The sequence below is a fragment of the Macrobrachium nipponense genome, chromosome 36, assembly GCF_015104395.2.
Source record: "Macrobrachium nipponense isolate FS-2020 chromosome 36, ASM1510439v2, whole genome shotgun sequence".
In the NCBI taxonomy this organism is placed as follows: domain Eukaryota; kingdom Metazoa; phylum Arthropoda; class Malacostraca; order Decapoda; family Palaemonidae; genus Macrobrachium; species Macrobrachium nipponense.
In genome coordinates this window covers 25,024,148-25,039,147 of record NC_087220.1, presented here as the reverse complement: position 1 = coordinate 25,039,147, position 15,000 = coordinate 25,024,148, and the positions used below count along the sequence as shown (strand labels likewise).

The following is a 15,000-nucleotide window of genomic DNA, read 5'->3' as shown; positions in this document are numbered from 1 at the left end:
CAAGTTAATTTACAATAAAACATAGTTAAAATAACACGAACAATATACATTGGTTTAACAAAACAACAAATAGCAACATCAAAATGCATGAAACTTACACCTAAACTACATAACTGAAAGCAATTAAATTATATAAAACAAACAGCACTGAATACAGTGACACATCATCTAAACAGTATCAATATCAAAATCACGCAGCAACAATATTATATAATAATTAAACAGACACCATACCAAGAACAATAACAACACCCAAGCGGCAATACACACTCTACAGGCAGCGTCACACACAAAAAAAAAAAGAAAGAAAGAAAAAAAAACAGGCAATCTCCGCTGAGATGTCGAGACGGGCCCGCTGTCAAAGTATGTATATTAAACGACATATTTGGGAATTTTTTAAAGCACCACATGTTAAATATATGCTAGTATATATATATTATATATATTATATATATAATATATATAATATATATATATATATATAACATTACTATATATATTATTATATTATTATATTATAATATATATATATTTATATATAATATATTATAATTGTATGTAATGTTATGTTTATATAGACACACTATAATAATTTACGCATAATATATACATATATATATATATATTACCATATTATATATATAATTATATATATATATAGATATATTATATATCATACTATAGATATATATATATATCTCTATATATATATATATATATATATATATATATATATATATATTATCATATGTGTGTGATGTGTTTGTGTGTGTGTATGTGTGTGTGTGTGTGTGTGCGTGTGGGAGAGAAGAGAGAGAGAGAGAGAGAGAGAGAGAAGGTTATTGTAAAAGAACGTCTTTGTTTTTGTCATTTCTATTGACATTTAGACACACACACACACACACACACGTATGTACACACACACATACACACATAGATGTGTAAATAGGGAGAAATATAGATAGATAGATATTGCTTCTTTTTTCGTGTCAATTACACTACATGCATATAGACACACGCAAGGCAAACTTATTCTTATCTTTAATTCTTATCTTTAAGGCCAAATTTCTGAAGGAAAAAGGATTTAACTGTTGCTGTCCTTCTATATAAATATTTTTTATGCTGACACTTTTAACCTTAGGCTGAATAAAGGCTATCATCAGAAAATAGCGATTTCGCTGAGAAGCTGTAATGCTCAAGTCTTGGCTGCTGTAGCCGAACAGTGAACGTTCTAGATATCATTTCAAGTGGAAAATCGAAAAGAAATGTTGTCAGACATTCTCCTTTCTTTCAGGAGGAACCTCTGCTGTAGGAGGCCCTTAAGGATTCTCACTTGAGCTAAACGAACCAGTTCCGTATAGCTGCAGGGCTAGTCGTCATGATCTGTTCTCAGAAAACTGTTTTTAATAACTTTATTTTTTATCACTTTTATTCTTATCTTTCATTTTCAGTTATACGGGTTCACTGGCTAATAGTAGCAACAGCTGGTGGCATAAAATAAATAATGTGGAGAAACAAAGGAACAAGCGTCATCATTTTCCTCAAATATTTATGATGTAGCTCTCATAATTTCTTACAGCTTACATTAGCTGGCGTACATTGGCTGTCATATAATAGCCACTTGTGACATCAGGGGACAATTTATCACGTGAAGAAATACCTCCTTGTGTGAGTTGGCTCAAATCACGTGTGAAATGAACGAGAAAACCGACGATAACGTCCACTTCTGGCTGTTCTTATCAAATTAGGATTTAATCAAAGCTGCGCGTAACAAACTGCATCTGGTTTTTTTATATATATTGACCGACTACCAGTCACCATCCCGACATTAATTGTTTCCTGTTTCGTTGCTTAAAGAGGAGATATATTTAAAATGGTCCCTTGGGCGAAAGAAAATTTTTGTAATAATATGGATATGTATCCCATAATTTTGCTTCTCCTTTTCTGATATGTGATCTACCCTTATTTCTAGCAGTAATTGTTACAGATATTCCTCCTATAACTCAGCTCAGTTTCTGTGTTTTTTTCATAGCATCTAACAACCAGAATGTAGCAATGGACATCTCACAATAACAGTTCATTATGTATTAAATAAGTAATGGTTAGGTTAATCTGAGTATATTGAAAAGTACCTCTAACCATCATACCTTTCAGAAGTTGAATAAGACACTCTCATCTGACTAAGCCTGTTATATTCCAAAGAAAACTCGAGGAATTCAGCATTACGTATACCCTTCGCTTGATGAACAATGTACAAGGTGGTCCGAAAGTCTTGTTACCCCTACCAAAAAGTACCAACAATAGAGATACAAGTATTGCAATATTACAAAATACATATCCTTGATTCAGTTTATTCACTATAAGAACAATAGAATTAAATAAGAACACAACGAAACAATAGAAGAACAAGTAATATAGTAATAGAGAAGATGTACTGCATTCGGTTGATTTGCTGTTAGCAATCTGAAATAAGAAAAAAAAAATTAAACAACATTAGGAAAAAAATAGTGAAAATTTAAATATTCAGGGGTAATGAGAATAAACTGAATATAGGATATGTATTTTATATTATTGCAATAGTTGTACTTCTATTGTTGGTACTTTTTGGTGGGGGTAACAAGACTTTCGGACCAACCTGTAAATAACCAAAATATGGCAATCATGCTATGTTCAACGTGAGTAGAATGGTTACTCGCAAACTAAACATAAGAAATTTACTTCAATTTCCTCTGAAGCAATAACTTTCACAGATTTTCTGAGAGAAGTAACATCTTAAATACCAAGGTATAGATTTATCTAGGTTTCGTCTTTGCTGAACCTAGTTATCATTCATAACCTATAATATATCTAGGTTCTGTTTTGGGTGTACTACTTATTTATCATTCTTAATTTATAAATTTGTAGATCTACTTTCACTTTCTTAATACCTTACATGCGAATAGTTTTAGTTTATATTAGTTAACCTTACTGATAATGAAATACTACTTTATCGGCGCTTAAAAAAAAAAAAAACTCTCATTGTGATGTGGGGGGGGGGGGGGGGGGGGGGGGGGGGGGGGGGGGGGGGGGGGGGGGGGGCGCCTGTGTGGGGGCGGTTGAGAGGATTAAAGTTCTTATTCATGTCATTGACCTCCTTCTCCTGTATGGCCCCGCCTTCGTGACCTTCACCTTTCTATGTCTGCCGATCCATCCAGGTGTTCATGATCGTGTGATTTTTTTTGTTTTTGCATTTCTTGTCTATTGCAGAATGTATATGATTCTTCTTGATAGGCTGTCTTCAAGCCCGTTGTGTTTGTGTTCACGTACAAAAAATTCATATTATCCCAACGTATATTTCATGGTGTTTTTCCCAACAGTGTTTGGCGAGTGTCGACGTGTGATTATAGTGTCTTATGATTTGTGTGTCCTTTGCATGATCTGCTGCTGCTTTTGCCAAAATAACGCTTTTCACAGTCTAGACTCGCTGCCATATATAAGCGCAGTCTGCCTCTTCCCGTTCTATCAACATTTTGTTTATAATTATTCCATTCCTAATGGTGTTTCTGTAACTTCCCATCAGTTTAAAATGATCTAGCTCTGTTGATGGGTTTAATCCTATCCTTCCCTCCCCAAAACAGTTTTTCCTTGTCTTATTGTGTGCCCGTTCCCACCAGTAATTAGGGTATCCTAAACTCCTAAAACTCTCCCTCAGGTGTTCCAGCTCTACATTCATGAATTCAGGACTGCAAATCCTATAAGCCCCAATGGTCAACCCTGTCATTAGTCGCATTTAATTTCTTTCCTATGATTAGAGAATATATGTATATGTAAGAATTGGTGTGCGTCTTCTTCCTGTGTACCTTAAATCTTAAACTTTCTCTTTCCCTCTTTACCAATATGTCCAAGAAAGATTTCTCCCTCCTTCTCTTCTATTCTGAACTTGATTTGCTTATTTAGTTTTTATGTTTTCTACGAACTTGAGTAGTTTTCCCCTTTCTCCCTTATAAATAATCAAGATGTCATCCACGTATCTTACCCATTTGATGACGTTTAATTTCACTTTATTTAATTTTCCCACCTCTTCCGTTTCAAACCATTCCGTAAAAATGTTAGCCAAGATCGGGGAAAGACTCGAAACCATAGCCTCACCATTTGTTTCGATGTGATGGTTTTCGCCCCCACTTTAACACATTGACACTGAGGGCTGCTGACAACAATTTTATCAAAAGGTCATGATCTCAGTCACATCTCTAAATCCCCTTCCCCCATATTCACTTTTATTACTTCCACCGTCTTCTTGACTGGTAAATTGTTAAACAGGGAAGTTACATCTAAACTTGCAATTTTACAATCTTTTACGTTAATTTTAGATAATTCATCTTTAATGTTCATGTTATGTTTTAGATGCCTTTCAGGTACTAAACCCAGATTAGTTAGAAATAAAAAGTTGGTAGAGGGGGAAGAGGAAAGAAGGAGGTTATATATGGCAGCGTGTCTAGTCAGTGAAGAGTGTTACTCCGGCGAAAGCAGCAATTCATACAAAGAACGAAGCTAACAACACATACAGAACATAAGGCATTATAATCAGAAGTCGGCAGTCACCAAAAACCGTAAGGAAAAAGACCATAAAATACATTGGCAAAATATGAATTTTGCGTACAGGAACACAAAGAAAACGGCCAAACTGATTGTAGAGAATGCCTTCATAAAGTGCACAAACAATGTAATGGCAAGAAACACAGGAAACAGATTTGAAGACAGCTTATCAAGAAGAATAATAAACTCTACTATAGAAAAGAAACACAAAATCACGAGAAACCACACGGATTTTGGACACCTGGATGGACGCCAGACAGGGGAAGGTCAAGGTCACGAAGGCGGGGTCATATAGAAGGAGGGTAATTACCGGACTAAGGACTTTAATCCTCTCCCCCACCCACACAGATATAAATACAGCTGGACTATGTATCCAGTCATTGCACGGATACTTGACAATGAAGTTTTTTCGTCCAGGAAAGCTTGCAACTGTTTTTGAATAAATATCTCCACTCAATACCATCCACTTTCAATGAGATCTGTTAGTGATTGCATTATTTCACAGAACAATTGTGTAAGTGATAAAGTTTATATATATATATATATATATATATATTATATATATATTATACATACACACTATTTCCTTATATTATCATTCATGGAAAGCTATAAATACACAGACAACGAAGTAAGTGTAACTCCATCTTCAAGTTCCAATTCTGATAATATCAACACACAAGACAGCAATTTAAATAATATGTAATCCAGAGAAAAATAGGCAACCATGAAATTCCCTGTACTTGGATTTCATGGCTATCAGAGCTGAGAGAGATGAGTCCTAGAGATAAGTAGTGAAAAATGGAAGCAAAACCTTCGATGCTGTAGCAAAGAGGTCAGGATATTCCTCTTCAATAGAAGCCCAAAAGTCTTCATGTGCTCTTAGACAGAATCTGACCACTGGCTTCCATCGCTAGACAGTCCTTCCTCTGCCTTTGCACCGAGACCACATGCTGATGAACTGGCAACAAAAGGATCCCGAACCAAGTCCCAGGTATCAGTGTCGACATCAGTGAAGTGCAAATTGAATTGCTCATTCAGTGCTGTAAGATGACCACTGATCTGAGTTCTTACCAAGTTGCTGCATCCACTATTATATTTGTTAAATTTTGCGGACTCATGTCAAAGTGGCATTAACTCCTATTTGAGAACCCAACCCTTGCAGTAGTGAATTCACTTAATATTCACAGCATCTTTGTTTTCTCACTAAAAGTATCAAACACATGATAATGTGCTAATGAATTCCCTTTTGTTCGTGAATTATTGGCTTCTATTTATGATGAAGTACATACGATTGCTCCCAAGAAATCTGCTTACATTGCATATTGAGTTTTTGCAATTAGGATCCTTTGGCAAAAAGGTCACTAAACGATTTGAAATTAGTCTGCTGTGCTGCAGCCTAGCATGTCTTCTTAATCTTCATGTTGCTAAAGATCTTCAGGATTTGCTTTTTTAAATTCCAGTTTTTCCACAATAAATTGTTATAGGCGTTTTCCACCAAGACAAGCACATAAAGATATACATTCTCTATAGTAACAGTTTTAATTAAGATGGTCATGTGTCCTACAAACTTCATCATCCTTGTATCAATATCTGGTCTGTTGAAGGTGATCTAAAACTTCAATTTTTTGGTGCGAGGATACAAACTCAATGTTTTTTGTGGATTCCTTCAGCAACAGCTGGTCAGATTGTTGAAACTTAGTAATATGATTTTCACATTTGGCCGCAGTTGTGTAGCAATTGTGGGTAACCAATCCAATCGTGCCGATATCTGTGAAGAAGCATCTGTTTTCCATTGACTAGCATACCGTGTACATGTAATTATCATGCTGTCTACCTTGACTGTCGCTAAAACTACTACTTCTTGCGTCTGAGTGATTTATGATAGTAGCCTGTGCTCGTGTTTGAAATGATGGCGCCTGATGGTTGTTCTCTGAATAAGAATGGTGTCCTGGGTGTGATCGAATATGTATGTGTTTCATGTCTACAGTTGCAGTTGACCCTCACACTTTGTGATTGTCTTGCAGAGGCCAGGAGTGTTCTTTGTCTCTGGCTTGTGCCTATTGTTTTTTTTATCTACACATTAGGAGTGACATGCTTTGAAGAGGAAGAAGGTAAAGAAGGCTTTGTTGGTGTCTTACTATGGTAACACACTGAAGCTATTTCTTCATCCCCATCCTGTGTGTTACCCTGCCGCTACCCCTCCTCTGGACCAGACCTCTTACCTTCCCCCACCACGGTGGAGGGTAAGAGTAAACTGTATTATGATCAAGCTTCTTGACTATGCATGGTGCTGAAATATGCTGTTACCCCCCCCCCCCCCCCCCCCCCCCCCCCCCCCCCCCCCCCCCCCCCCCAACCCCCTACCCCCAACCCCCATCTCTCTACCTTTCCCCTTTACTTTGGTAACTGATATTATGACACTGAGACAATACCAGAGAAAGGGGTCGTTGAAGGTTTTGTGATCTTCCCAAGGCACTCCAGGCTAGCCATCCTTGAGCATGTGGTTGTGGGCAAAGGTTCTTGCTAAGAGGTGGTATTTCAAGCACCTGTTGAAGTGGTTTTGACTTGCTCACAAGATTCTGTCTGTGTTTCTGCTTATGTACCTGCAATATGCTTAGAGAGTGATTGCTGCTATTCCTTTGGGGATGCTCGGCAAGAACCTTTAGCCACAATCAAATACTCAAGGAAGGCTACCTGGAGTGCCTAAGGAAGACCACTAAACCTCTTCTTCCTCTTCCTCCTACTAGTTGTCTTCCTCTTCCTCATCCTCGTTGTCTTCCTCTCCCTCATCTTCCTCCTCTTCCTCTCTTTATAATCTTTCACCCCTGTGGACTGTAGGAAGGTCCTTTAGGCAGCCCTCTTCAAAATGATTAGGTAGTCATCTTGTGACTACCTCCCTCAGTTTGCCAGGGCTGGTGATCGTGGGTCAAAACAATAACTTTTGAAGGTAGTAAGAAGTAATAGCCATCTGCCTTATGTGACCTGAATAGCTAAGAGCATAGTTCGATAAATATAACTTTCTTCACAACAATTTACAAGGTCATTCCATAATTCCCAAATTATTGTATATAGTAGTTTCCAGCTCATCTAAGTTTGCCCTGATTACTGACCCACATGCCTTTATACTGTCAATCCTGCACACCCTGTGGTAGGGGTGTAAGAATGCTACCACCGTAGGTCCTGTGTGACATAAAAGGCAATTAAAAGGATAGCAACTGCCTTGCAGTCTTACTTTTTAGTAAAAAGCTAGGCCCACCACCAATAACTGTTGCCTTGCAGTCTTACTTTTTAGAAAAAGTCTAAGCCCACTGCCAATAACTGTGGAAACCACTGCCCTGCAGGTGGACTTTTTAGTCAAAGGTGAGGCCCACCGCCAATAACTCTGGTTATTTACAGTAAGAGCATGCGGTCGTAAGAACCCCTTTATCAAACTATAATCCATGCCTGATGTAAGGAAAAGTGCATCAAGAAACCGACCCCTTAATGTAGGGATAACAGTGGGAAAGAAGATACTGTCAATCCTGCCTTAGCTGGATTTGCCTTCAACAATGGGTATTCTGACTACAAAAAATAATGATGGCACTTAGCCCCACCATGTAGTACCAGTTCATATGACTTTTGGGGATTTAGTTCTTATACGATTAATTTGCAACGAGATAATGTATAGAACCAGAATTAAACACTTAGATTGGTGCTGATGACGAATTTCAGAGATATATAAAGCTGTCATCTATCCCGGGATGGTGTATGGCTGGAATTCACTGAATAAGTGATGGTAATAAATCAGTATTCAGCGTTTTAAATCTTTAGCCTAACCCTGTACCCAGCCGTGGAAAAAGTACACAGGCCACCACTAAAATTTAAATAGGTGGTCGGCATTGTACAAGAAATGTGCGAAACTTTCATGCACATATTCATTGCATTCTGGAGGTGGCAGCAAAAGCCGACAGAAACAAGTAAAACGCGGCGCAATACCTTCCAGAGACGTAAACCGAAGCCATGAAATGAAGCTACTTTTCACTGGCAAGCCCTGCGTAGCACACTGGCATTCGTATCGCCTGCGCACCGCCTTCTGCTCGTTTTCCAGGCGAGAACTGACAGATGTAGGCATTTCCAGACCAACAACAACGGAGGCAATCACATACAAATGGCAGCAGATCACCTGCACACAAATGCCTGTGATCACCGAGACGGAGAAAAAATACCGACGACAATAAAGAAGGGTCGCCCAGGAAACCTTCACCAGTTGTGTCTGCAAAACATCTGCGCGCTGTCCTCCTTCTCCTCCTCTTCCTCCTCCTCCTTCTCCTCCTCCTCCTCCTCCTCCTCCTCCTCCTCCTCCTCCTCCTCCTCTAAAAAAAGAAAGAAAAAAAAACTATTTGATTCAGCTTTATTGATGTTAAGGAGACAGAGAGAGAGAGAGAGAGAGAGAGAGAGAGAGAGAGAGAGAGAGAATTTAAATCATAATCGAAATTCTCACCTTGAATAATACAAAGTAAATCATGGTATATTAACTAACAAACCAGTACACATTTTGTTACACAATAAAAAAAAATATTCTTAGCGCAATGAAACAGTGAGAGTAGAAAACATTATCATTCTAATAAATTCCATATTCATAATGCGACATTCCAGTACATGAAACTTTGATCTAGAATCTCCCCAGAGACAAAATCATGAAAAGGGTTTAATACAGATCCCTGTCTGAAAGCTTAACGAGGTCCATTAAGTGACTAATTTGTTTCTACCTCTGGGCTTAAGACTATCGTATTTCTCTTTTAATATAATTTTGTTGAATATTCTACATATAAGTTTCTTAAGTATACCTGACTGATAAACATTTCCACTCTCTCTCTCTCTCTCTCTCTCTCTCTCTCTCTCTCTCTCTCTCTCTCTCTCTTTTGCGGGTCGCGCAGAGGAGCCCACTATACTACTTAAGAAAATAATGAATTACGTTTTATCATGACATCTTAAGCGACCCCCACATTTCCTGCTCAAGAATTCTGTTTGTCAGCGAGTCCTTAAAGGCCTCATTTTTTTTTCCACACTCCATCACAGCAGCTGTAGTTTCCTCTGGGCGGCAGGAAATTTCAACTGCCATAAGAGAATTAAAATGTTTCCTGGGTTCTTTTCTGTTTACGCTTTGCTCTTTTTGCCGAGGGCACCATGAGACATTTTTTTTACCTCCTTTTGAGATATGAATAGGGTATAAGCACACACTCACACACTTATATATATATATATATATATATATATATATATATATATATATATATATTATATATATATATATATATATATATATATAGCGTTAAGTCTTTTTCCTAAATTCTACATTCCATTCTATTCGTCTGTCTTACATGCATATTCTTGCTACGTGGACATTAAGAACCCCTAATCTTATATGACTCAAGCCCAGTGTATCAAATCCGCTTCACCAACTCATAAAATGATATAACAGTGAATTCCAGCCATACACCATCCCGTGATAGATGACAGCTTTATAATTCTCTGAAATTCGTCATCAGCATCAGTCTAAGTGTTTAATTCTGGTTCTATACATTATCTCGTTGCAAATTAATCGTATAAGAACTAAATCCCCAAAAGCAATATATATATATATATATATATATATATATATATATATATATATATATATATATATATATATATATATATATATATATATATGCTTCATGATAGGTCTTGTAGTTCATGTTTTTCCCCAAGTCTTCGCCGCCCTATCTGTTATATCATTTTATGAGTTGGTGAAGCGGATTTGATACACTGGGCTACAGTCATATAAGGATTAGGGGTTCTTAATGTCCACGTAGCAAGAATATGCATGTAAGACAGACGAATAGAATGGAATGTAGAATTTAGGAAAAAAGACTCAACGCTTAATGGTTTGAAAGGTGTAAAAGGAGGAAAAGATCTTAGTTGCACTATGAAACAGTTGTTAGTAAAGGGCGGATAGCAAGATGGAAGAGAATAATAAGAGGTGTGAACCCCGTAGATTAATTAAATGTAAAAAATTTATATTTGGAATTTCTCAAATATTCTGCCATGATGCAAAAGGCCTTCCTGCTACCAACTAATATGAGAAAAACACCAAGAACACAGACAAAACTGAAATCGTGATGTCCCGCAACGTGAACTCGTCGTGATTATGGATTCGGGGATTGGTTTCCTGCTACCGGATATCATAATTTCATCATATTTCTTGCACTTAGGATCTTAGGGCTTTATATATAATATATATATAATATATATATATATTTATATATATATATATATATATATATATGTATATATATATGAAGATATATATTCCTGATACATGCATTCACCAGAATGTATTTATTGCCTTCTAGTTCAGAACTAATTAATCGGTACTGACAGAGAGAATATATTTAAACAATGTGCTTTTGTCGGCCACTAAAGAACTCTTGAGCGCATGTTTTTCAAACAGAATGTTTGAGAGAAATGCTGCCATCAGATGAACGACTCAGTTGGTCCTTTGACTCCCAAATTGTGAAGAAATATTTGCGTTATTCTTTGTGTCTTTTGTTGCATATATATATATTTTTTTTGCGTCATAAATGACTATACGCAAGCCAAAGGACGAACACAATAACATCCTCTCCATCCCTTGTACGAAACCCACATAAATGTTTATTGTTGCGCAAGTTGCCCAGCTCATTCTTTAAGCATTCATAAAAGAGGGGAAAGTTTTGCCATCAGATACGAATTACCTCTCGTCCTTCCGAGGGGAACAAAAAATTACTTTAGTTTTGTGGAGTTGCCGGTTTTGTGTCTCGGGTTTACGTCTGCCTGTTTATGACATATTTAGGGGTCTCTTTTGTTTCCTTTTGTTCTTCGAAGGAGATTTTCTTTCTTTCGTAAAACAATACCACGGCTTGAATGGCCATGCACTTACTTCATGAAAGCCATAGGTTCGCATGTCTTTTCAGTTCTTCTTTTGTCGGAATTTGTATCAGATATTGCTCTGCATCTCCGTTTCTCGTTTTGCAGTAGATGGCCTATTTGTGTATCTATGAATATATATATATATATATATATATATATATATATATATATATATATATATATATATATATATATATATATATATATATATATATATATATATATATATATATATATATATATATATATGTATATATATATACAATACAAAAATATACGCACAACACACACACAAACATCTAATATATACCAAATAATATATTATATATATATATATTATTATATATATAATTTATAGATGTAATATAATATATATATATATATATATATATATAATATATTATTATATAATATATATATATATATTATATACATATATATATATCTATATAGATGTATATGTAGATGTATATATACAGTTTGGGTAAAAATGATTGACGCATCCTATAGATCCTACTGCATGCACGCAATACCTCGGAATACTTATTCACTACGATGCTGTGATGTGCTTGATTGATGTTTTTAAGGGTTCTAATACTTGGTGTGACCCCCACGCTTCTCTTTAACTGCTTGAAGTCGTCCTGGAACACTCTTGGCTAAGTTTTCAAGGATGGTTTCTTTAAAAGGGAAAGTTCTCCCAAATGTCTCTGACCTCTCTCTCTAGTTTCTCGAGACTGGAGGTGTCGCGGTCCCTTAATTGTGCTTTCATGATACCCCACAAATTCTCAATGGGATTGAGATCGGGGCTATTGCCAGGCCAGTCACCAAGAAAAGGGATTTTACAGAATTTAAGGAGATCTGTGACTGTTTTTGCCCTATGACGAGGAGCACCGTCCTGCATGAACACCTTTGCATTACATTTGACCATTGACAGTACCAAATATTCCATTAACAGCTCAGAGTAGTTATACTGGTTCAGCTCAGAGTAGTTGTACTGGTTCATAGTAACATTCTTGGGCAGTGTTACCAACGCCCCTTTGTCGTGGTATGAAAAGCAACCCCAGAACATCAAAGAATCAGGGTGCTTCGTGGTCGTATTCACGTACTTCTCCCAGTAAGGGTCACTACTACGGGATCGGTAAACCTTCCTTGAAGGGCCTGAGGAGACACACTGAATGTGACTTCGTCACTATAAAGGATCCTTTTAAAGTGCTGGAGGGTTAAATTCTTCAACATATGCTTAGCATATGAAAGGCGATTCCTAATGTGACGCCTCGTCAGGAGTGGTTTTTTCTTGGCAGCAAGACAACGGTAACCTAAGCCGTCCTTTATGTACTTTCTTAGGGTTCTGGCACAGATATGACTGAAGATTTTCCTGTTTTGCTCCTTCAGCTGTTTAGAGGAAGCCCTTGGATTCTTCTCAATAGCAATTCGAAGAAATCTGAGGTCTCTGTTGGTTAGTTTCCTCTTTCTCCCTGTCGATGTTCCAACCTTGGGTTGGGCCCTCTTGCCCCCATCCTTGAACTTTTTAATCCAGTGCTGGGCAGTTCTGACTGTCACACCGACACTAGCAGCATTTTCGGAGGTTGACACTTTTTGCTTGTATAAAGCAACTACCTGAGCAACCTGTGTTTCAGTAATGTGCTTATTACCCGGCATAATCCAGCACTACACTGCAAAAACCACAGGTAACTATGCGTGGAAACAGGTTTCACAAAGTAATTTTACTAGGCAACAGAGGCCTCCCACCCACGCATCATCAAGGGTAGGGGGGACGGGTGTTTGTGAGAGGGAAAATGAAGGGTACGTGATTGCCAGGAGATGTGTTTTACGACATTTAAATTCAGCCAATACTGGAGTCGAGAACGTTGCTTCCCTTTTTGGCAAAATAATTGACGGCGTCAATCATTTTTACCCAAACTGTATATATATATATATATATATATATATATATATATATATATATATATATATATATATATATATATATATTATATATATATATATATATATATATATATATATATATATATAATATATATATTAATATATAGCCATAATCAGGCAAGTATGCTACCAATAGATTTAATAGCCTTCAATTATGAAATAGTGCTAATAGTGTACAATCACCACCGCTTGAGTATCATTAGAATATTTCACTTATTTATTTATTTTTTTGTTGTAAAAGTCAATTTAAAATATCAATTCACGCTGAGGATTTAATCCTATTTTGTTCGCATCTTACTATTTTAGGGATACATGCGTACAGTGTAATTTGCGTGGTGATCTGTAGGCAGCATCCCATTGGTTCTAAACAGTAATTCAGTGAGTCTTGGCTATAAAACCGTTTTTGGGTAGGGCCTATTATCATCGGCGCATTAAAGAACAGAAATCTTTCTACACAGTAAATTGTGACACTGGTATTTATAAGGAATAATGCTAGAATGTAGTTTTTAGTTCCCTGTAAAAAAAAACTATTGAGATGGCTTTCTCTCTCCGTCCTCAGATCTCAAGAACTACTGAGGCTAGAGGGCTGCAATTTGGCATGCTGCCCAATCCACCCTCCAATCTTCAAACATAACAAATTGCAGCCCTCTAGCCTCAGTAGTTTTCATTTTGTTTAAGGTTAAATTTAGCCATAATTGTGCTCCTGGCACTACCTCGGGTTATGGATGGAAGTTTCTTGGGTAGCGGCTGAGAGTTTCATTACCCGTGACTGATAATTCCATACAGAATTATATTCTGTCAATAAAACTCGATTTTTTACTTTTTTTTTGTGATCAATTGTTCACTTTGAAGACTAAAGGCTATTTGCAGTTTCCTTTGTTGTGTACTAGCAATAATTCCTCCCGCCTTGAGATCTTCGCCTGTTCTCTCCGGTCTCATCCAACGAAGCTGCCTCACATCTCTCTAATTTGATTTTGCAGCGGCCATTACTTCTCATTGTGAGCGATTCCTTCCGCCTAATCCTATCAGCTTAGAAATGTGACCCAGTTGCCGGATTTAGCTGCGTTATCTTCAATGGGTAAAGGAAACGTTTTAGCTAAATGATGATTAGTTCTCCTGATGGGAAAATAATTAGACAATGCGCAGTTTTTACAACCAATATTCCAGCCTATGATCACTTTAGCCTCTGAGTATTTATTATTATTATTATTATTATTATTATTATTATTATTATTATTATTATTATTATTATTATTATTATTATTATTATTATTATTATTATTATTATTATTATTATCCTGACAAGGAATTCTTAAACGCTGATTTAACACAGATTAATCAATATTAATATCCTTTATAAGTTCTAGACATAAGAATATGCTGATAGCAATAAAATTCCAGATATAAAATTCTAAGCTTTTGTTTTAGTTTACGTTAAATGAATAAAAAATTATGGACATTCAAGCATTTGAAATTTGTGCGAGAGCTGAAAATCATTAGAAAAAATAAAATCTATTTCAAAGTCCATGTCGACAAACAAGGATT

The 15,000-nt window shown here is 36.5% G+C and overlaps 2 protein-coding genes across 3 annotated transcripts in view; one reads left to right on the top strand and one right to left on the bottom strand.

Annotated features, from left to right (window-relative positions):
* The window catches only part of LOC135203515 (uncharacterized), a 68,783-nt gene that overhangs the window by 26,540 nt on the left and 27,243 nt on the right, over nucleotides 1-15,000 (top strand). The gene's annotated exons all lie outside the window — the stretch shown is intronic.
* On the bottom strand, nucleotides 8,818-13,167 carry LOC135203380 (uncharacterized). The gene is made up of 3 exons (XM_064233113.1): nucleotides 12,825-13,167; nucleotides 12,283-12,666; nucleotides 8,818-8,930 (listed from the first exon to the last, which is right to left on the bottom strand). Exons 1-3 carry the CDS (start codon nucleotides 13,165-13,167, stop codon nucleotides 8,818-8,820), a joined length of 840 nt encoding a protein of 279 aa, XP_064089183.1.

What these genes read in the sequence shown, in the direction of transcription:
- LOC135203380 (XM_064233113.1), bottom strand. Translation starts at nt 13,167, where the DNA reads ATGCCGGGTAATAAGCACATTACTGAAACACAGGTTGCTCAGGTAGTT. An exon ending in GTACATAAAGGACGGCTTAG is followed by an intron (nt 12,667 to 12,824) that starts GTTACCGTTGTC and finishes GTGTCTCCTCAG; the next exon opens with GCCCTTCAAGGAAGGTTTAC. An exon ending in TCCCATTGAGAATTTGTGGG is followed by an intron (nt 8,931 to 12,282) that starts GTATCATGAAAG and finishes TTCTTTTTTTAG; the next exon opens with AGGAGGAGGAGGAGGAGGAG.